Source organism: Pinus tabuliformis, chromosome 8, assembly GCF_031772625.1.
Source record: "Pinus tabuliformis cultivar Carrire ecotype Pingquan chromosome 8, CPIR1, whole genome shotgun sequence".
Lineage (NCBI taxonomy): Eukaryota > Viridiplantae > Streptophyta > Pinopsida > Pinales > Pinaceae > Pinus > Pinus tabuliformis.
In genome coordinates this window covers 1,418,111,929-1,418,136,489 of record NC_142294.1, presented here as the reverse complement: position 1 = coordinate 1,418,136,489, position 24,561 = coordinate 1,418,111,929, and the positions used below count along the sequence as shown (strand labels likewise).

General features: G+C 37.3%; 1 protein-coding gene across 2 annotated transcripts in view; it reads left to right on the top strand.

The window, feature by feature from the left end:
• Nucleotides 1-16,707, top strand: part of LOC149240906 (glutamine--tRNA ligase, cytoplasmic-like) — a 127,079-nt gene extending 110,372 nt beyond the window's left edge. For both annotated transcript variants that reach the window (XM_089367395.1, XM_089367394.1), the window contains 4 exons: nt 15,625-15,719; nt 15,982-16,043; nt 16,244-16,345; nt 16,489-16,707. In XM_089367395.1, coding sequence (XP_089223521.1) covers nt 15,683-15,719; nt 15,982-16,043; nt 16,244-16,345; nt 16,489-16,593 — 306 coding nt within the window. In that variant the 5' untranslated portion in view covers nt 15,625-15,682 and the 3' untranslated portion in view covers nt 16,594-16,707. The remainder of the gene's footprint in view (nt 1-15,624; nt 15,720-15,981; nt 16,044-16,243; nt 16,346-16,488) is intronic.
• The last annotated feature ends 7,854 nt before the right edge of the window (nt 16,708-24,561 follow it).

Genomic DNA, 24,561 nt, shown 5'->3' with positions numbered 1-24,561 from the left:
AAATTGCCCTTTACCTGCAAACATACACAAATTGTCAGATTTAAAATCATCAGACCTTTTGGTCTCACTTGAAGTTTCAGTCTTCAAGTCTTCATCTTTAATCAACATCTTCTCATTCTGTTTTGAACTATCCCAATAGTCTATGAGATCTTCACTTGATCCCCATTCTTTAGCTTCAGCGTAATCTTCACTTTCTCCCAGATTTTCTCCTTGTTTTGGTTTACAAATGTACTCTTCCATTTCCATTTCCAACTCAGCGTCCTTGAGTTTTTCCATCAGCCACTTCACTTGCTTTTGTTGTAGCTTTCTTTGCATCTCATATCATTCCACTGGCTTCTTCCTCAAGACCCAACCTAGTCTCTGGCTTTCCTCAAGCATTCTCTTTAATGCATTGAGTTGTTCTTTTAATTCAGCAACCTCGTTGTCAATTTCTTCTTGACTCATCCCCTTGCCATTTGCTTTGGCATCCTCTTTCTTATATCATCTACTGTGGCTTCTCTCCACCTATGTTATGACTATCAGTAGTCATCTTCTTCTCTTCTTCCTTCATGAGCTCCTTTGCAACAAGTTTCTGCAACAGCTAGTCCTCCTGGCTGCAATCTTACTTCACTAAGCTCTCCTCACTCAGTGTTTTGGTAAGCACAGGTCTTCTGTCTGGAACCTCCCCCTGAGCAACAACTTTGCTCTTTCTAGGCTTTTGCAATTTCTCACTCTCTCTTGAGAACACTTAAGCTGTCCTCTCTGTCCAATCTCTTGTTGGATTCTTTAGGTTCATTGCCACTTCTTCTTCAGAGTATTCTCCTTACTCTCCCTTCAAGAACTCACCTAGTTCTTCTCTCACAGCTTCTCTTGCTGTCACCTGTGCATTAGTATAAAAACATACATTCTCAATATAAAACAGAACATATTACCTCACCTTCAAGTTCTCAGCATGATCTTGTTTCACCCATTCTTCTACACTTTGAATGGCTTGTCCTCTGGTTGGTTTCCAAGTCTTCTTTCCTTCAGAATTTGCATTAAGCAATTTTGCTTTCTCTTTCCTTCAAGGAATCCTCTGTTCCTGCCTACTTTAAGCCTCTGCTGGAATGCTACAATCTTCCAGAACTTCAAAAATTCTCCGTTTACAGATTATAAATCTGCTCTGATACCACTTATAGTGCAGGATAAACACCCGCACATACCCACAGTATGCATTAGTATAAAAACAATGCATCCACAACTGTCCTAGGTCATTTGACTCTACAATGGAGTCAAATCTTCAAACCTTAAATGGTCACGACCCATTCATCAGTTCTTGTGCATAGGAACTAAATCACCTCGCCAATACCTCCTATCGGGAATCAAAAACCTTCAGAACCTTTTAAATCCTTTTATCCACGCATATATAACCTTCCGCTTCTAAATCTTGGTTAGTATATGCTATATCGCACGAATTGCACTATTGGCGCTTTTTCCCTTCTTAACTCATTTACAAAGGAAACATACGTTTACAAGGGAAACTCCGCAAACAACTCTTTTTGCCTTAATACAGCCTCTGCACATTACCTGAGGTTCTTTTATCGCAGTCGGGCTAACAAACACTATCGATGCTTTATTTCCAATGGAAATGCATTAACACGCAATACATGGGAATACATTAAAACCCTCGCTCCGAACATATATATTGACCTCAAATGTTATACACTCGACACTATAGTTCCATCGGGTCGTATCTTCTACAGCATCCTCCTCCGAACTTTGATCTCTGCCAACGCCGATATGTGATGGCCGATTTAATCAGGATCGTGATCCGACGGTCGACGATTAATCGCTTGATTGTCGATATATAGCCAATGCCGATTGCCAATTATCGCTATCGGCGATATCGCGACTTCACCAATCGCCCCTTTGCACTTCCGATTGCCGATATGCGAATTAATCGTGACCGTTGATCTAGCCACAATCCAACGGTCCACGATTAATCGTTGCTCGCTCTTTGCAAACCCCCAAGGCTCATTCTGATAACTTAAAGAGGGATTTCGCCACTGCGATTTGATCTCAGCCATTGATCTAACTGATCCAACGGTTGTTGAGCGTCAATACTTCACTTCTCTGCAATTCCTTTTACTTAGAAATTACGCCATTTTCAATGGTTTCTCCGACTCTTTAGGTTCTTCAGAGGTTCTTCCTTCTCCGCTATTCCACTGTGACTCTTCCTTCCGAGCTTAACTCCTCACTCTCCTTTGATCTTTGTCCTTGCAGAGCTCTTCAACTCCATCTTTTGCGTCCACTGCTCAGCTTCTTTTGAGCTGAATTCCTCAGCAAACTCTTGTTTCGTAACTTTTCTCTGAAGTTACACTCAGCCTCTTCACTTGGATTCAATGATCCCTTTATGATTCCCTTAAATCATTCTCTCCCTCTGCATCCTTCAGAATTCTGTTTGTACCTGTACAGAGCCTACGAATTCATTGTAAATCACATATGAAATACTTTTTAAGCATATTAACACAGATAGGAATCAATCTTTCATATATTAATATAAAAGCACATATTACATCCGAGACTCCTCGTGTTACACACACACATACACGGGCCTGATTTCTACTATTCATGGCCTCCTCTTCTACCCGTAGGCTTACATATGTTTATAGGGAAAACATTGGATCGGATCATTGAAGGTTTCGATCAATTCTCTAACAAAAGCCCTAAAGCTCTCTGTATGCATACATATGTGGCAGATAAGTCTACTTGAGACTTTATCCATTCCATTTTTTCTTCTATTTTAAAACAGAAAAGTCTTCTTATCAGCTTCCCATTTAATGCTTAAAAGCTCTCTCTCTTGTTCCTAGAATCATGGCACTGTTTAAGAGTTGGATTCGACTTCTACCACTCATGTTCTCATTTATTTATTTTGAGAGCATTTACATATTCTCCCATTATCTAATTAATTCACACTTAAAAGCCTAAATATTGCATTAACTTAATACTTAGTAAAACTATTTCCTAAAATGCATGACCCCCTATGTCTCCTATTTACAATGATTTAAGTCTCTAGCAAACTTAGATTAGTTAGGATGTGGAGAAAGAGAAAGTGGCATCAATCTGAGGTAAATAATCTCTGCATCAAAACATGTGTGACAGTGGCACACTAGGATAGGGATTAGGAGGTTACATTCCTGGACAGTATGGTGTGTGGGAATGGTAGAAGAATGGAGCTTGGGAAAATAGACTTCTATCCACTTCCATATGGTATATGTGGGATATAAGCTATGGTAGAAACAGGAGGTTGTGACAAGACAAAAAATGATGATGTCTGGACTCTGAACTGAACTAACCTAGTAGAGATGGTGTTTTGTTAAAGTAGAAAAGATTATTGTGCTTAGTGCTCAAAAGAAACATATACTCATTCTTCTGAAGATTTCAATTTAATTTTGATCAGGTCTGTTGTCGCGCAGATTGACACAACAACGCTCAGACCGGGGGGTGTCACCCTGATCCCCGATCCCTCCGTTTAAGCCTGTCTCCCACGGCTAAGGGGGGTAGACCCTATGATATGACGAAGACCAACTGTCGACCAGTTGGTTGGGAGACACGATATGATAAGCACTAAATGGATTTAGAAGTTAAAAGACCAGTGCCTTAAGAGATTGATTTTTTAAATGATTACTTGTTAGATGATATAGAAATATAGACCATGAACAACAATCATTTGTCATCAAATAACTTAGAACAATGCAAGATATCTGTTAAAACCACAAAGTTCTTATAATGACCAAATCTTAATAACGATATCCAGCAATTAAAAATTTCGAAAAAAGATCAATGCTTCAAACAAACACGCAATTATGAATCATTAACCAGATATCACCTTTATTGCAGCTAAATCTTTAAGATGGTCATTCGTATGCAGACTAGCATAAATCGAAAATTTTAATCTCAACACAAAAGATATAACGCGATAATTTCCCGAGAATAACTGAATTTGGCAAAAGAAGATTTCCACAATATTTTTTATACTTTTTCAAATTTTCAATTTTTTTTTTTTTTTTAAAATAAATCTAAACTATACCAAAACCTAAAAATAAATGAGATTTAAACTATATATATATATATAATATTATTTCTAAATTAAAACGTATTCTAAAATCAAAACTAAAAAAAACTAAACTAAATCAAAAATTTAAATCCTAAATGAAAACCTTTTCTTTTTATATTTGATTTTAAAACAAAACCAAAATTTAATTAAAAAAATTAAACTAAAACAAACTAAAATCAAAAGTCTAACGCTATACCCTAAAAAAATTCGATTAACTGTTATCGTCTGCGTGAATGAGGATTGTTGAAGCCTTTGCTCGTCTGCGTAAACGAAGATTGGGCACGTTTCTTGTTGCCAGCAAAGGAATTTGACGGCGGATAAGGATCTTGCAGGCCCACGAAGATTTCCCCAGCGGCCGCTACACGCTACGGCTTCAATACTTTACACGCACGATGCCACTGATCCGCAGACTTTTGCAGGTTCAATCACCAGACGACAATGTTTAAGTGAAACGCGTGGGTATTTTGAAGCTGCTATCCAAATCGTGGTGGTTGTGGGTCGGTTTTGAAGGTGCAGATGAATCAACAGAGAATACGCTGATAGACCAACGCATATAATCCAGGACCACAAGCCTAAAAGACTGGCAGTCGATTTACCTGATGATCATACGCTGTCAACCAGAAACTTACTCACGCTGAGGGCTTTCCACTGTCTTCATTCAAACCAAAGATTTATACGATTGGGCCAAGGCATGAAAGGACAGTCATATCCAGGGGACGCAGATGGGCTTCACCGCAAATCCACCACAAAAAACTGCACCTGAGACCTGAAAGCGATGAAACAAGCAACCAAAACCCTAAAAAAAATAAAAAAAAATAAAACCCTAGGAGCCAGAAAAATTATTTATAGTTTTGTGACTCTACAACAGCCAGATTTAGCAATAAGAACAAAAATATTTTCAGAATATCAGATTTATTATGATAAGCTTCAAAAATCTCTCATGCAAACCAGAAAAGAAAACTAAATGATTAACCCAGGGAAAAAATCAGCTAGGCTCTGCAAGGAAGAGCCTGTGGGAGTTGGCTGGTTCAGCCTAGAACTTCCCCAAACACCCACCAATCTTCTTCAGTAAGGGTTTTCTACACAGCTCAAAACAACCATCAGTAAAGAGAGCAAAAATGCTGCTAGATCTCAAAAAGTAATGGAGATACCTGCCATTACTTCAGAAACCCTAACACCACTCAAACCCTAGCAAGTGAACAAGATACCTGTGCTCACAATACTCTAAAAATAAGCTATTATTAATGGCTGAAAAATAGAATATGCAGAAAATTAAACATCTCACAACACTTCCAGAGAGTAACACCAGCAAGATTTGAACCCCAAAGTCTTCTTTTATTAACCAGAAAACAGATTACAAGAGAGCTTTTTCAGTACAAGACTCACAGATCCAATGATCTCAAATGACTCCTAGCACCCTATTTAAAGAAAAAGATCCCAACGGCTAGTTCGAGTGATCCATGTCGAAATGATCTCGACCGTCGATGAGGATCAAGACATCTCTTAATCTCATCCGTCGAAATTATTAATTCATTAAAAATGAAATTTTGCATGTATTTACTCAAAATATTATTATTTTACTTTTTTTAGGGTTTTTGCTTTATTTTATAATCTTTTATATTTTTTATTATTTTTATTTTTATTTTATTATATATATATATATTTTTTAATTATTATTTTTATTTATTTATTTATTTTTTAAATGGATCCTCGAACTTAGCCTTTGGAAATGTCACCTAGGACCTAGGACTTAGGACTCATGAAGAGGATTAAAACATTTTCTAACCCTCAAGACACTTTTCATCATGACTTTTACAATTTTACATCTTAAGGGAGGAAAACCCCTTTAACATAGACCCACACAAATCACCCAGTTTCTGCGACACAGCTATAATCTAGTAGATTAACACACTAGGATTCTCCTAAAATTCTAATGACAAAATCCATCCCGGCTTTGGGGTCAGGCTGAAGGAAAACTTTGCCGATCATGGATTGGTGAGACGAAAAACCTTCCAGGACGTAGATTACCACTAGAAAGTTAGGTCCACCTAGGCAATTTACATACACGACTCATATCTGCTAAGATTATTTACAATTCCTACATGCAGACTGGGTTTACAATTAAAATGATCAAGCTGCTAATGACTGCAGGATGGCACAGACATGTCGATCAAGAGCTACCCCTTTTTGCAAAGAAAAAAGGGGGTTTACTACATGGGTAGTTGACCGGTAGTGGTCAACATCTGGCTCTACTTGGGGACACGTTGCTGCACTGTAGGAATGTGAGAATCCAGAATTTGCACCCATACAACACACAGATAAAAATAAGTAGCGTCCATCCAAAAAATCATCATATACATTAAGCACAGGGAAGATAAAAGCTCTTCATTTATTAACTATCTAGTAACATGAAAAGTGAATCTAATCCTAAAACAGAAATGAAATGCTGAAAAGACAATGAGTAGGGATAGAAATACAATACAAGGGATGCCCTATGGCATCAAATATCATTTCTGAAGAACAACTTGAGCATTTGGCCATTCGCTGGTAGATCAAGTGGTTCGCCATCCAATCTGCTCAAGTGGAATGAGTTTGGTCCAGCTATATCTCGAATAATGTAAGGTCCCAGCCACAAACTGTCAAACTTCTTATGTTTTCCTGGTTTCTCATTCTTGCGATCCCAAAGCAATACCATATCTACCACCTGCAAAGATCTAGATCGAGAAAATTTATCAAAGCTTTTCTTAATGTTAGATTGATTTTTACATATGGCATCAAAAGCTGTCCTACGAGCTTCATCTAACTCGACAACCTGATCTATTCTATTCTGAACAACATCTTTATTAGTAGAAAAATTCTGGAGAAGCTGATAAGCTGGCAACTTCAAGTGCACAGGTAAAGTAACATCCAAGCCATATACTAATTCAAAGGGAGATTTACCAGTAGCCTTTTTCTTAGTGATTCTATCTGCCCATAAAGCATACTTGATTTTGCTGTCCCAGGATCTCTTATTATCTCCTATTATCTTCTTGATAATGGTTATGAGATTTTTGTTACTTGATTAAGCCAAACCATTACCTTGAGGATAGTAATTTGACGAATGAGAAGACAATGCCATACTTGAAACAAAAAGATGAAAATTGTAAGGAACTAAAAGCCTTGGCATTGTCGGTAGTGATCTTAGCAGGGACACCAAATCTAGTAATGATGTTATTTTCAATGAAATCCATAATAACCTTTTCAGTGGCATTCTTAGCAAGAATGGCTTCAACCCATTTAGTAAAATAATCCGTAGCAGTCAAAATCCATGAGTAGCCATTGCTAGAATTTTCATGGAACTTCCCTATGAAGTCCAGACCCCAATGCTGAAAAGGTGCCTCTACAATGACAGGTTGTAGAGGAAGGGCGGCAAGCTTCTGTTTCCCAGTGAATAGTTGACAGGCTTGACACGCTCTAACAAACTTGTGCACATCAGAAAAAATCGAAGGCCAATAATAGCCAGCTCTCAGGATTTTGTGGGCGGTAGTTCTAGCAGCATAATGACCACCACAAAATCCTGAATGAAACTCAGAAATTAATTTCTTGGACTCAACGTCATCAACACACCTAAGCCTTCAGGATTTCTCCATCCAAGGCCATCCTTCATAAGGCAATACTTAGTGGCTTTTAGTCTAAGAGCCCTTCACTTATGAGCGACTAAATGGTTAGGACATGCAAGATTCATCAAGTAATAAACTATGTCCTTATACCACTCATGCTCCGCTAATCTTTGCAACTCTGGCGAAGATAGATCGCTAAGACATAACAAACCAAGAGTCTTTTCATTACCTTTAGTTAACATCTGAGCTAAGCCTTGGCCTTTGATCAACTTGGTGGGTCTGATTTCCAAATCATACTCCTGTATTTTAGTAACCCACCTAACACGAGTCCCTAAGCAATCGGTTTGAGTTAATATATCCTTAACAACAGAATGTGGGACGAAAGCAATGATTTTAGAATAACCCACATAAGTTTTAAAGTGCTTAAGAGACTTAACCAGGGCATAGGCCTGCTTTTTCATGGTATTGTACTTCAATTCGGAATTTTGAAGTGCTCTACTCATGAAAGCAATAGGCTGCTCCTGACCATCTTTATTCTTTTGAAGTAAGACACCGGCAATGGTATCCTCGGAAGCGAAAGAAAAAATCATGAAATCCTTGGAATAATCAGGACTCACTAAGACAGGAGCTTTTGCGATAGCAGATTTGATTTCTTGGAAAGCCTTTTTGCCGTCTTCTTGCCAAACAAATTTTGCATCTTTTTTCAGAAGATTTTGAATAGGCTTGGCTATTTCTGCGTAATTTGGGATGAATCTTCTAATAAAATTTATCTTTCCAAGGAAAGACTGAAGGGATTTAAGATTATGTGGGAGAGGAATCTTTTGGATTGCTTCGATTCTTTCAGGATCAATCTTGATTCCTTCCTTCGAAATAATATGGCCCAATAATTTCCCTTCCGTTACCCCAAAAACAGACTTAGCCGGGTTCAAAGAAATCCCATATTCTCTACATCTATCGAAGACTTGCCTAAGATGATCTATATGACTGATACCATCTTTAGAGAAAACAGTAAGATCATCTTGGTAAATTTCAATAATTTTCCCGATTAACCCTTTGAAGGCATAATCCATAGCCCTTTGGAAAGTAGCCCCAGCGTTTGTTAATCCAAACGGCATTCTAATGTATTCAAAAGTACCCCATGGCGTTGTGAAAGTGGTTTTATGTCGATCTTCCTTCTTAACCCAAACTTGATTATACCCAGAAAAACCATCTAGCAGCGACATCATTCCAGAGCCGGTTACTCTTTGCAACAAAGTTTCCATGTTTGGCAAAGGGTAATTATCTTTTTTGCATGCTAGATTAAGGTTTCTAAAATCGACACAAAGTCTTATTGTACCATTCTTTTTCCTAACAATCACCAAATTCGAACACCATGTCGAATGCCTAGTTTGAGCGATGATCCCTGCTGCAAGCATTTTTGCCAGTTCTTTCTGGACCAAGGGGGCTAACTTAGGATTAATTTGCCTAAGTTTCTGACGAAAGGGTTTAGCATTTTCGTCTTTTAAGGGAATAGTATGCTCCATAACATCTTCCCTATAGCCTTTTAATTCGTCGTAAGAAAAAGCTAAAACATCTCGATATTCGCGAAGTAAATCAGTTAACTTTTTCCTTTCTTCCAAACTAGTACCTCTACCAATTTTAACCATTTTCGGGTTTTCAGAAGTACCAATATTAATCTCGAGATATTCGCTTGGATCCGTCTTGTTTTCTTCTTTCAGCTTCGTAGCATCATCCCGATCAAAATGTTGCTCTAGAGCAACCACATTCCTAGGAGTAGGATTTATGATATGCTCATGATTTAAAACTCCCTCCTCCTCAGAAACTATCCGGAAATCCTCAAACTCATCTAGACTATTAAGGAAACGAATGACTTGTTTTTCGTCATTAAAAACTTGCCAATGCTCTGAGTTGTCTGGAACAGATGGTCTGAATATTACTTCCATTTTAATCTTATCGTTAATTAGTTCATTCGACAACTGGAAAGTAGTAGCAGCGACAGCAAGTTCATCTGCCAGACCATTTTGCTCTCTCGGAATTGCTTTGATGTCAAGGGCATCAAAATGCCCCATAGTATCCCACACAACATTTCTGTAGTTTCTTAATCTTTGATTTCTGCATGTGAATTTATTCTTAAGCTGCATGATAAGTAAATCAGAATCTCCTCTAATGCTAAGCAATCTAACCCTCAAGGACTTGGCCAATTCAAGACCCAACAATATAGCCTCATATTCAGTGACATTGTTGGTTGCCTCAAATTCTAATCGATAGGCAAACTTGAAAATGTGACCAAGGGGAGATTTAAGCACTATTCCCGCACCTTTACCAGCCCTAGATGATGCACCATCAAAGTACATATACCAAACTTTATCCTTGAGACCCTTAATCTTATCATCGGGAAGAATTATAAAATTAGACATGATGGCGTAGTTCCCAATGTCAGATTGCTCTTTAATTATTTCGTTATGAGGTCTCCTAGGATCTTCAACATGAAACTTTCTTTCGGGTTCTCTATTTAGTCTTACAAAACCATCACCACTAGGAGAAGGAATCATGGCATATGACCAATTCATTTGAATACTTCCTCCTAGATCAGAGGCCCACTTTCTAGATAACAGCATACCCCAGGCATTAGGCACATCCACAACAACAATATCCATGACAACCATGATGTCTGGGTAAACTGAAAGATGAACTTGCAAATCTTTGATTAAACCATGTACTTCGATTTTCTTAGAATCCATGGCGCATATGTTATAATAGGGTCTAGAAACTCTTAAGTTAAGCTGTTCCATGACCCTTTTAGTCATTACACAAGCGGATGCACCAGAATCCAACATGCAATTATTCAATTTATACCCATTAACTAATAAGGTGATGAAAAAAGGCTGGTGATCTTTGTTATCAGCATCTAAGCTTTGCAGATATATGGGAGCATCATGATAGCCAACTTCCCGAGTCTTCTGTTGAGAAGTATTGACTTGAGGACCTTGAATCGCTTTTAGTAACTTGTCTCTTTGGGAAGGGATTTTAGCAATCTCGGAGAGAGGAACCCAGATTTTAGCATTGTTATACCAACTTCCCAAATCGACATCTATTCCAGAGTTTACACTAGGGTTAAAAGTTCGAAGGGGTATTTGATTCCCGCTTTGATCTTTATCCTTTCTCTGATATGTCAAACCCTTACCTCTAGCAATTTCCAAAATTTTCTCAGGAGAGGGTTTTTCACCATATAACCTAGCCAAAATATCATCTTTGTTTTCAAGGTTATTTATACTAAAAGCTGATGAAAGATTCTCAACATCACGACTCCTTTCCTTAACCTCTATCCAATCATCCAAAGACAAAGGAAACTTGCTGCCTACTACATTTATTTGATCGCCTGTTCCAAACATTCCATTATCTAAAATTCTTCTAACAATGGGACAAGTGGCCTCTTCATGAAGAGCATCACAAACCCGACAATAAGGAGGAGCATTATCAACCAAATTAGTCAGCGGATTAGGAGGTCTCTGCTCACTAGTTTGACCCTTTCTTTGCCAATTGTTATTTCTATTATTATTGTTTCGAGGTTGAAAATTTTGCGTTTGCGATCTTTCCATTTGAATCAACCTATTCTGCAAAGTGGTTATCTCCTTATTATGATTAATTTCCATAGTTTCAATTTTTTGAAGCAATTTTAGAACAAGCTCACTTTCAGGTTCTTGGGCTGCTTTTCCCTTAGGTTCTTTTAGTTTCGTAGCAGCCCTATCGAAACCTGGGATCTCAGACTTTCCAGATGCGGCCTTGTCCTTTTCAAGTTCTATAGCTAAGGATTGGCAATCTCTATAATCATTAAGTTTAGCACGCCTTAATTCATAAGATGGTTCAGGACTAAAGGCATCAATGTAAAAATCTTGGAGAGTTTTATCTGTAGGTTTATAGTCTTGAGGTAATTCTCTAACAATTCCGTTAAACCTTTTATTAAATTCTTCAACATTTTCATCCTCTCTCTTTTTTATTAGGCTAAGAGCTTTTACTAGGTGTCTTCCTTCTCTCTTATCTCCATATTTTTCTTTAAATGCATTAATGATTGACTGTAAAGAGTTAAATGAATTCTGAGGCTTTTCTGCAAACCAATCATAAGCGTCGCCTCCTAGAGTTAAGATGAAAAGAGTCATTCTGACATCCTCATGATCAAAATCAGCAGATCTTGCGTATTTAGCCATCCATATGCTAAAATCTCGCAAATGAGAGTTAGCACTAATCGCATTATTCCCTTGAAAATTGGGCAATTTATCGATCCCAATAGATGGAATATCGTTGGGATATCTTGGAATATTAGAAAAATCACAAGGGGCATACATATCCATGATGTTGTGTCTAGCTTGACCTTTAAATAACAAATGAATATCAGAGAGGGCTTCTTGTCCAAGGTCTACAAGAAGTGTACGAGAAGCGAGTTTGTGTAATCGTACCCTGAGGACCTTTTCAGGATTAGGAGTAGGGTTGCACACACTGCTTAGATGTCTTCTAGTGTACACTCTTGAAGATAATATATAAAGTGGAGTCGCCACCTGAACAAGAAGTAAAGCAAGGAAAAGCTTGAGATGAAAGAACCAAGGACAGAAAAAACTCTTTCCCCGGCAACGGGGAAAAAATGTTGTCGCGCAGATTGACACAACAACGCTCAGACTGGGGGGTGTCACCCTGATCCCCGATCCTCCGTTTAAGCCTGTCTCCCGCGGCTAAGGGGGGTAGACCCTATGATATGACGAAGACCAACTGTCGACCAGTTGGTTGAGAGACACGATATGATAAGCACTAAATGGATTTAGAAGTTAAAAGACCAGTGCCTTAAGAGATTGATTTTTTAAACGATTACTTGTTAGATGATATAGAAATATAGACCATGAACAGCAATCATTTGTCATCAAATAATTTAGAACAGTGCAAGATATCTGTTAAAACCACAAAGTTCTTATAATGACCAAATCTTAATAACGATATCCAGCAATTAAAAATTTCGAAAAAAGATCAATGCTTCAAACAAACACGCAATTATGAATCATTAACCAGATATCACCTTTATGCAGCTAAATCTTTAAGATGGTCATTCGTATGCAGACTAGCATAAATCGAAAATTTTAATCTCAACACAAAAGATATAACCCGATAATTTCCCGAGAATAACTGAATCTGGCAAAAGAAGATTTCCACAATATTTTTTATACTTTTTCAAATTTTTTAATTTTTTTTTTTTTAAATAAATCTAAAAGAAATCTAAACTATACCAAAACCTAAAAATAAATGAGATTTAAACTATATATATAAAAAATATTATTTCTAAATTAAAACGTATTCTAAAATCAAAACTAAAAAAAACTAAACTAAATCAAAAATTTAAATCCTAAATGAAAACCTTTTCTTTTTATATTTGATTTTAAAACAAAACCAAAATTTAATTAAAAAAATTAAACTAAAACAAACTAAAATCAAAAGTCTAACGCTATACCCTAAAAAAAATTCGATTAACTGTTACCGTCTGCGTGAATGAGGATTGCTGAAGCCTTTGCTCGTCTGAACCCTTTGCTCATCTGCATAAACGAAGATTGCGCATGTTTCTTATTGCCAGCAAAGGAATTTGACGGCGGATAAGGATCTTGCAGGCCCACGAAGATTTCCCCAGCGGCCGCTACACGCTACGGCTTCGATACTTTACACGCACGATGCCACTGATCCGCAGACATTTGCAGGTTCAATCACCAGACGACAGTGTTTAAGTGAAACGCGTGGGTATTTTGAAGCTTCTATCCAAATCGTGGTGGTTGTGGGTCGGTTTTGAAGGTGCAGATGAATCAACAGAGAATACGCTGATAGACCAACGCATATAATCCAGGACCACGAGCCCAAAAGACTGGCAGTCGATTTACCTGATGATCATACGCTGTCAACCAGAAACTTACTCACGATGAGGGCTTTCCATTGTCTTCATTCAAACCAAAGATTTATACGATTGGGCCAAGGCATGAAAGGACAGTCATATCCAGGGGACGCAGATGGGCTTCACCGCAAATCCACCACAAAAAACTGCACCTGAGACCTGAAAGCGATGAAACAAGCAACCAAAACCCTAAAAAAAATAAAAATAAATAAAACCCTAGGAGCCAGAAAAATTATTTATAGTTTTGTGACTCTACAACAGCCAGATTTAGCAATAAGAACAAAAATATTTTCAGAATATCAGATTTATTATGATAAGCTTCAAAAATCTCTCATGCAAACCAGAAAAGAAAACTAAATGATTAACCCAGGGAAAAAATCAGCTAGGCTCTGCAAGGAAGAGCCTGTGGGAGTTGGCTGGTTCAGCCTAGAACTTCCCCAAACGCCCACCAATCTTCTTCAGTAAGGGTTTTCTACACAGCTGAAAACAACCATCAGTAAAGAGAGCAAAAATGTTGTTAGGTCTCAGAAAGTAATGGAGATACATGCCATTACTTCAGAAACCCTAACGCCACTCAAACCCTAGCAAGTGAACAAGATACCTGTGCTCACAATACTCTAAAAATAAGCTATTATTAATGGCTGAAAAATAGAATATGCAGAAAATTAAACATCTCACAACACTTCCAGAGAGTAACACCAGCAAGATTTGAACCCCAAAGTCTTCATTTATTAACCAGAAAACAGATTACAAGAGAGCTTTTTCAGTACAAGACTCACAGATCCAATGATCTCAAATGACTCCTAGCACCCTATTTAAAGGAAAAGATCCCAACGGCTAGTTCGAGTGATCCATATCGAAATGATCTCGACCGTCGATGAGGATCAAGACATCTCTTAATCTCATCCGTCGAAATTATTAATTCATTAAAAATGAAATTTTGCATGTATTTACTCAAAATATTATTATTTTATTTTTTTTAGGGTTTTTGCTTTATTTTATAATTTTTTATTATTTTTATTTTTATTTTATTATTATTATATATATATATTTTATTTTATTATTATTATTTTTGTTTATTTATTTATTTTTTAAATGGATCTTCGAACTTAGCCTTTGGAAACGTCACCTAGGACTTAGGACTCATGAGGGGGATTAAAACATTTTCTAACCCTCAAGACACTTTTCATCATGACTTTTACAATTTTACATCTTAAGGGAGGAAAACCCCTTTAACATAGACCCACACAAATCACCCAGTTTCTGCGACACAGCTATAGTCTAGCAGATTAACACACTAGGATTCTCCTAAAATTCTAATGACAAAATCCATCCCGGCTTTGGGGTCAGGCTGAAGGAAAACTCTGCCGATCATGGATCGGTGAGACGAAAAACCTTCCGGGACGTAGATTACCACTAGAAAGTTAGGTCCACCTAGGCAATTTACATACACGACTCATATCTGCTAAGATTATTTACAATTCCTACATGCAGACTGGGTTTACAATTAAATGATCAAGTTGTTGATGACTGCAGGATGGCACGGACATGTCGATCAAGAGCTACCCCTTTTTGCAAAGAAAAAAGGGGGTGTAGTGCATGGGTAATTGACCGGTAGTGGTCAACAAGGTCTAAGGTGGGTGTAAAGTTATATTTTTATTAGTACTCTTTTTGTTTTTATGCTGCATTTTGAGACAGCATTCTGTATAGTATCTGATCTAATTTTTGACATTCTTAGTTTATTCTTAGAAAAAATGCCAAACAGATGCTATGGAATGAGGAGTATATTTTGGCTATTACTATTTTATTCGGTGTAATGAGGGAAAAACCTGGGAAGGTTTCTTTCAAGAGGCATTATACGTAAAAGATGGATTTTAATTCTTTGATTAGAAATGAGGACCATTCTGTGATGCTTTGTAACTTATGCCTAATATAGTTTTTTAGATCACTGAAGACTTTCATATCCATTTTATATTCAAACTAAATATGAATGTTTCTAAAAGATGTTGAGACTGATGTCTTCGAAGCAGGAGTAGAGGTTTCAGTTGGAGACATCAAGGCTGCAGTAGATGAGGTGGTGAATGGAACATGAAGGCCAGTTTAGCACAACGTTATCGAATAAATGGTTGGACTCCATAAATCAATTCTCTTCGTTTGCAATCGTCTTTTAGTAACTTAGTTTCTTTATTTCACTTCCTTCTTTATCAACGTAACATTATTGATTTACATTCCATTTCTTTCTCTCTCATCCCTATGCACATTCTTTATAATGGTTTTAGGATTAGTATTGACAAGATCTGTGTCACTTTCCCATCTTTATTATACCTAGTACAATAGCATGTAAATCGGGTGATTTTTAATTTTTCTTATGTTTTGTTACTTGCTAGTTGGAAATTTGTATGGCCAAGTTCGTAAGCTACAGCCATGGGCAGATGCAAGAGTGGTTAAGGTGAACACTACTGAGCGAAATTTATGGGATTGTGCTGATATGATCTTAAGCTTCATTCAATTTGCTTCCTGTGGCTGATGATTGATGATTGAATTAAGATATACAATTTTTATAGTAAATGGATAACGCAATCAGAACCTTGTTTCTTTTTCAAATATAATGCCTTTGAATGAAAGTGAGCTTTGCTTGGCCAATCACAGGAAATAATGGACACCAAGCTTCATGAGTTACTTGGGGAAAAGACAGCTGCAGACGAGGAAAAACCAGTCAAAAAGAAAAAGGAAAAGCCTTCGAAAGTGGAGGTGAGCTTTAAGTATTGACTACCTCTGTCCATTGATAGCTTCAAAGCTAGTCCCTAGACTGGCAATACTTCATCTTTAAATAAGTATATTTTTTTTGAAGCTATAGAATTTCAATCTGAAAGAGTAGAATCTTGTGTGTACAGGATAAAGTTATTGATGCTAATAATTCGGCATGTGCTCCTGCCTTGGTGGATACCAATCCATTTTTAATATTTAGTGAACCAGGTGAGAATATTCAGGTATGCTGATTATGCTCCTAGGTTAGGAATTTCAATTCCCACTTGTTTCAGGTGTTTGGCTTTGGGAAAACTGAGTTTTGGAGTTGTTTAATATCAGTTAGCAGAGGTACAGATATCATAAAAGGTTACCTATATATATTTGATCAGGCATTTTCGACAGAAGTTTTCCTCTTATTAATGTGTGCATTTTGATATCTTTTTCATAATTGAATTCAAATAATCATGTCAATCTACTCTTGCTGCTCTTCTAGATTTGCAAATGGGAATGATACACCCCTTATGTTAGCTTTTGGTTCGCATCAATATCAGAAAAACACAATGCTATATAAATATGAAAATAATACTGATATATAAGATGTATATGATGTCAAATGGTACATCAGGTAACGATATTGAAATATGATATCTGTCTTGAGTCATAAGTTTTGCTATGTGATACAAAATCACATCAAAACAAAAGTAAATATATCTTATTAGATGAATCATGGCAATTAAAACAACATATTTTCCCTTATTTTCTTGATTGGAAATGGTCACATCATCCTTTAACAATGTTATAATAATTGGACAGGTCAACCCCAAAAACTTGATCTGGACCAGAACCAGAAAAAATCAGACCAAAAGACAGATTGACCAAAAAATACACAAAATATTCAAATTTGGAAAAAGAACATATACTGTGCATCCATATGAATCCAAACCCTTATACACAAATATGGAAAGTTTCTCATGTACATAGCAAGGGTGCATATAACCAAAATAGCCTCGTATATGATAGAATCCAGTGGAAATGTTGCTATCCTGCCAATCCTGAAACCCTGAAAACTGTTCTGCTGAATTGTGAATGAGATCTAAAATTCTACTTTCTCTATATGAAATCCAAGGTGGTTGGAACCACTCTCAAACATCCTGAAACAATTAAGAGTAATGTTAAAAATTTAAGTAAAATGATGAAAATGAAAGATAAAGATGAACACACTTCTGCATCTTTCATTTTCATCCTTTTACTTAAAGAATTTAATATTACCATTAACTACTAGGATATGTAACTCATGAGATGAATCATGGGAAATGTAAATGATAGATTTCCCCTTGCTTGCTTCATGGAATATATTCACAGGATCCTTAGTGCTCATTCTCAATCCCCTAGCTCCCTTTTAAAAAATGAGGGTTAAATGACCAGTAATTTGGTTCTAAGGTAATGTTGACAAAGATAGGGTGATGATTTTAAAATTATCGCGATAAATTGAAATTATTACGATAATTTAAAAATGGAAAAGTATTGTGATTTACTGCTGATATTATTGCTGACGTTGGTTTTGGTGATATTATCATGATCAGTGTAACACTGACTCTGTCCTTCTTATGTTGGATTTTTCTTCATTAATTTAACATTGTTCATTTCATTGATATGGGAGCTGAGTTCTGATCTGGCCTTTGGCCACATAAGTATTTTCAGAATTTTTCTGATCTCCTATTCCTTGACCCAAATTAGGACTTAGGCCATACTTTTACCAGATCCTGTCTAATTCGGCATTTTGCCCCACTTAATTTTGGAGAGTTTCAACGTTTGGAGTAGATATTGCAATTGTACACATGGTTGAATTATAGTGCATAGAGAGGTCTTCCTTCACTTCCTTGGGGTGTTGTACTATGCCCAAGTGTGGGCGAGTGGAGGTTAGTGTTCTATGTTACCAATCACGGTAGCATTCTAGCTGTTGATTGGGTGGTGAGATGCTTAAAGGGGCTTGCTTTATGTTTTATTTTGGCATTGGATGATGACATCACAACATATATGCAAGGTTTGTGTTAAAGAATTAAGGGAACTGGGGTTTGTTAGGATTCTTCACTGCTTGATAACAATTTGTGAAGCACTTTTACAATTATCTTAGCTTGACCTTCTTCTTCTTATTAGTGTGTGTGTTTCATCAAACTGCTACCAAAAACATAAAGACAAGAACACAAATGTTGGCTCTCTGCCAGGGCCAAAACCTCTCTCTCTTAGAGAGGAAAACCCTGTGGTAAGTTTCTCTTATTGAAGCTTCTTATTGATCACTGCCAAATTCTAGACCCTTGACTAGGATGTCCTCCAAGTATAAGTCAAGTCCTCTCCTCTTTTCGGCACTTTGCTTCTTGGCACATAGACTTCCTTCTTCTGGCACTTTTCTCCCCAGCATTTTGTCCTCCTTCTTTGTTTCTAGTCTAGAGATAGACCTTCCTTGAGTGAGCCTTCTAGATGAGATGTTCCTCTTCTATCCTTTTCTCAAGTAGACTTCTTCTATTGTTGACCCAACGAGATCCTTCTTGAGATATGGGTGTATGACTGTACTGTTGTTCTGTTGCCCTAGTCTTCTCACATGTGGAGGGTACCCTTAGTGATTTAGGGTCCTTTTACCTTCTCTAGAGAGTGAGACTTCTTTGCTTGACTTGGGAGTCCTTGTAGGCCTAATATCTAGCCCAAACACCAACGAATCTTGCACTGAAATGTTACTACTATTATATCTGCAATCTGTCCTCCTCCTCCTTGCACGTGTGACTGTTTCTAGCCCTAGAAATAGTCCCCTACACTTCAGCCTTCTTCCTCCTTTCTTCGCTTGTCTTGGAGACCCTTAGACTTGCCTTTTCCCTTCACTTTCTTGACTTCCACCTTTGCTGATTTCAGAGCTTGTGTTATATACTTTATGAGGGAGTGGATAGCCTCTATATATAGAGGATTACTCCTCCTCTACCTCGACATTAGGCCGACATTCTGTCTTCAAGCCGATTTGACCATATCTTCACTTTTTTCTTAGTTTTGCTTCATTTGAATGACGTTGCTGCATGGAGAGGACTTGGGACTTTGCTTGGAGGTATCCTTTGACCTTTATACTATTTTATACATAGCGTAACCTATGTTGTAGGAAACATTGCCCCCAGGTTTGTCTCAGCCAGGAAACGGAATGGAAACGCGTACCGTACTGCCTGGAAATGAGTTTCCAGGCCGTACGACGGAGTTTCCACTTCATATTGCAATTTTTCTTTTATTTTTTTCTTTGTTTTTTTTCAGTTCTAATTTTTTATTGGGCGAATAAAATATCTTGTGGATGCTTCTAGATGCCTCTCTCAAGTTATAAAAGGACTCTCGCCTCATTCCCTCATCACACAATTGAGCAAGTCGTTTCTCTTGGAGATGGACGATTTTAGCAAAGGAGAAAAGAGGAAGAGAGCAGTGGTCTTTTTTCTTTATAGTTCTTGTAGCCTCATAGTCTTTATTGTACTTGCAGCCTTATGTATATATATATATATATATATATATATATATATATATATATATATATATATATCTATATCTATATCTATATATATATATATATATATATATATATATATATATATATATATATAATAAAGGCTGATTTGAGATTTTGATATATAATAAAGGTTGATTTTGGATATTCTAATATTTCTATTTTCATTATGTGATCATTGATGAATAAATGTGATGTAAATTTAATCATAATGTTTAAACTTTAAATGTGATAAATTATAATGTATCATGTATGCTTTATGATTGCACATAACATTTCTTAAATGTCTTAAATTTTAATATATATAAATTTGGGGGGGTCACGTTGCATACCCATACCCATTTCAGAAACTCGTACCCGTTTCCCCAGAGTGTAACATGCCCTCAAAGGGTCTTATATAAATACATTGACTCTTGACTTCCTAAAAGCACTTAAACATGTGCTTGACCTAATTCAATGAGCAAGAAACTCATTGACAAATATCATAGAAATAATTTATCTTTTCTTGAATAAATACAAAAGGTCAAACTTACATTTATGAAGACCAAACCTAGTTACACTTCCTTCAACAGTTTGAGGGGATTTTGATTTGTGTGATATTATCTTTGCCTCCACCCAAGCCCACCTGTTTTAGGTCTTGGGTTTGTTCATATTCAAGATTATCTTGTTAGCATAAAAGTTAGGTGTGGGTTTGGTTTGGTGGATTTTGGAGGGTAGTAGGGTAGGTTGGGATTTGGTGAAGTGCCCAGTGTGGAGTTAGAGGTCAATGGGTACTTATTGTAGAGTTGCCACACTTCTAGGATCATCATTTGAGTGAAGAAAAACATCTTTTGGGAAGATTTGTGAGATACAATGGCTCATTGGTGGAAAGATTGGCATACCATGGCTCATGAGTATGGTTTGTTTTTTCCTAATATATCATGAGTGATGGAGTTGATAGTGCTCATCTCCAGCCGGAAATATTTGAAATGAGCATTGCGATGTTGGGGCTATTTTGGAGGGATTAGCGGTAGAGTTTTGATCAATCCTTGCTTTAGTATTATTCAAGAAGGCTTTATTCTTTGTTGCTTTGGCAACATTTATTAACCGTGATTCTCAATGTGAGATGGCTGTCAATTGATTTAGAAGATAGGTTGGTGCATAGAACTATATGAATACCAACGTCCATTAAGTAGAACTTCTCAACTCTTTAAGAAATGCCATCACTGAATTGCACATCATCTAGGGGAATGTGATATTGATTTGTCCATTTTATAAAGAGACATTGTATAGAGGCATAAATACCAATGTTGCAAACATCGGCATTGGGATAAAATCAACAAGGATTTGTAAAACCAAAAAATTGTAAAAATACCATCAAATTGTAAAAATACCATCAAAATATCGGTAAAAATCGACAAACATCAGCTACGCCAAAAAATCGTGATTTCGAGATAAAATTGGGATGTTATCGAGATGTTCACAACACTGATAAATACACAAGTGAGAGGGTATAAAATGAGTAAACAATTATATGCTTGCATTAGACAAGTTGTTCATTGATGAAGAGGAGTGTGCTCAAGTATGGAGCCAATTAAGCAAGTACATCAACGAACATATAGTCTTGGTAACTTGCATGCATCTCAAGATGGAGATAGGTCAAGTTCTATTGAGAGGTAGAACATGTATGGCTCCTTTACCACACATTTGCATAAATTGGCATTGACGGTGCTTTCACAAGTTGTTAACACTTCTTCAGCATAGAGGTGCTGGAGCACCTATGGCTATAACTTCACACACAATGTTAAGAGAAACAACTTGAATGTTGACAGAGTATAAAGTCCGGTTTATGTGCACTACAAGTTGAGGTTGTTATCTTATTATTGTGAAGCAACAGAGAGGAGTCTGATTTGGAGGATGGAGCCGTAGCTTTAGAGCACTTGGAATTTGAACTTTTAGGTGATCATGATGGTGATCATAATCATGGATTAGAGATGCAACCCCCATGCACCAACAGGTTTCCAAATGAAGGAGCTTTTCCTTTATCTTCACAACATCTAGCATTACGTGGGGGCCATGCAGCTACTAGTTGTGTTCCACGAACACCTCCACTTACTTTACTTTTCTTGTTTAGATCACAGGAAAAGAAACTAGAGGTTTCTTGTGGCAAGAGGAAAGCTTAGTAGATATGATATCTCTTTTTCTTCTTCCTATTTGGAAGTAGTCTCTAGAATGTTTTAAGACTCGACCGAATCGGCTCTGAAACGGCTAAGTCAATCTGAGTTGATAGCAGACCAGGTCGACACAGTGGGTGACTTGGTTCGGCCGACTGGGTTGTTACTGAGCCGACCGAGTTGGATACCGACTCGATAACACCCTGGCCAGCGCAGTAAGAGCGGCCAGAATGCATCCTTCTTTTTGAACTTGGGTTTTTGGGGACCCCAAAGCCCATTCTAATATGCCTTTGGGTTCTTTGGGGTCCATTTACCTCTCATAAACCCTATAAAACTTACGCAACCCCTCTCATTTCCTCACAACCATCTCATTGCATTTGAGTGAGAATTTGTGAGTTTGTGAAGAGTTGTGGAGTTTGTTTTTGGAGCAGTAGTGAGGAGTCTTGGACAAGCATTGTAGCAGGAGTGAGGAGCTTCTTGGGCATCCATTGGAGCAACATTGAGGAGTTGGTTTGTTGGAGCGACTTTGAGGAGGCAGTTTGTGTCTAAAGGTATTTTTTTAACTTCTAAAAATCTGTTTTTGCTTATTGTGCAAATCTGGAAATTGAAAAGTCAAAAAATGGCACCTAGAATGAAAGACGCTGCTTGGGCATATGTTAAAATAGTTGATAGTCAAAGGCATTGCAAATTTTGCCATAGAAAAATTATGGATGGTCTTGGGGGCATTAATACGCTGAAACAACACTTGGCAGGGATTAGAGGCCAAATTACTCCACGTGAATCACCAGAAATTGGGGAGATTAGGAAGGAGTTGTTAAATAGGTTTGAGAGGTTTAAAGAAGAAAAAGGCTAGGCAAAAAGAAAGAGAGGCTAAAATTGGCAGGAAGAGAAGTATACAAAAAATGATGGCTACCAACCCCTATTTTGATTTTGAGGGTTCTTCTTCTATCCCTTGTACTGCTGCATCCAACCCCTTCCGATATGTTCCTCTCTTTGGAGTCTATTCAAAAAAAGGGTAAGGGTAAAACGGAAAAGAAGGTTGATATGAATATCAAAAGTTATTTCACTATCACACCCTCCTCTCCATTAGGATGCAAATGGTCCTGAAGCTAGTAGAACTTTGTAGCCCACTTTAGATGACCATTGGAAGAAAGAATTGAGGGAGACTGCTTGTGATTACATATGTAGATGGTGGTATGATGCTGATATCCCCTTCAATACTTCCTGTTCAACATATTATGAGCCTATGTTTGATGCCATATTTGCTGCTGGAAAAGGATTCAAAGGCCCTACTATGCATGATATAAGGGGGTATCGTTTGCAGAAATGAATTTCCTCCATTAATGAGTATTTGAAAGATTTCAAAGATTCATGGGAAAGAACAAGATGTACCATCATGTCAGATGGATGGACTGATTAAAGGAACCGTACCATCATAAACTTTCTTATCTTCTGCCCACAGGGAACCATGTTTCTAAACTCAGTTAATGCATCTGAAAGGGTGAAATATGGACAATTATTGTTTCAGCTATTGGACAATGTTGTTGAGGAGGTGGGGGTGGCTAATGTTGTTCAAGTCATCACAAGTAATGCCTCTAACTATGTTTTTGCTGGTAAACTGTTAGAGGAAAAACACAAAACCATATTTTGGACTCCATGTGTTGTAAATTGCATAGATTTCATGTTTGAGGATATTGGAAAATTAGATTGGGTCAAAAACACTGTAGATCATGCCAAAAGCATAACAAAATTGATCTACAATCATTCATGGATTTTGAGCCTTGTGAAGAGACACACAGGGGGCAGGGATATTATTAGTCTTGCCATCACTAGATTTGATACTCATTTTTTGAAATTGCAATCTATGCTTTCACAACATAGAAACTTGCAAAAGATATTTTCTAGTGATGAATGGAATCAAAGCCAGTGGTTTCTCAAACATGAAGGCAAAGAATTGAAAAAGAAAGTTAATGAAGAAATATTTTGGAGAAAGGCAACAAAGATTGTGAAGGTTGCTGAGCCACTGGTTAAGGTGTTGCGGATGGTGGATGGGGAAAGATTGGCTATGGGTTTCATTTATGAGGCTATGGATCAAGCAAAGTAGTAAATAAAGAGGGCATACAAGGATAAAGTGGCTAAGTATGGGCCCATTTGGGCAATCATTGATGAAAGATGGAACAATCAACTCCATCGCCCTATACATGCAGCTGGGTATTTTTTGAGCCTACGGTATCATTATAAAGCTCTGGCAGTAGGAGCTTTGAGTGGGGAGGTTAGAGATGGATTGATCGTGTGCATTGATCGCATGATCCCATTGGAGTGTGATCAGCTGAAGATACACCGACAGGTCACAACCTTCAACAAAACCATAGGTACCTTTGGGAAGAACCTAACCTAAGTTGCACGAAATGGGGAAACGAGTACGAGTTTCCGAAACGGGCACGGGTACGAAACACGACCCCCCCAAATTTTGGAAATGAGGAAACACATATATATATATATATATATATATATATATATATATATGGACATTTAAG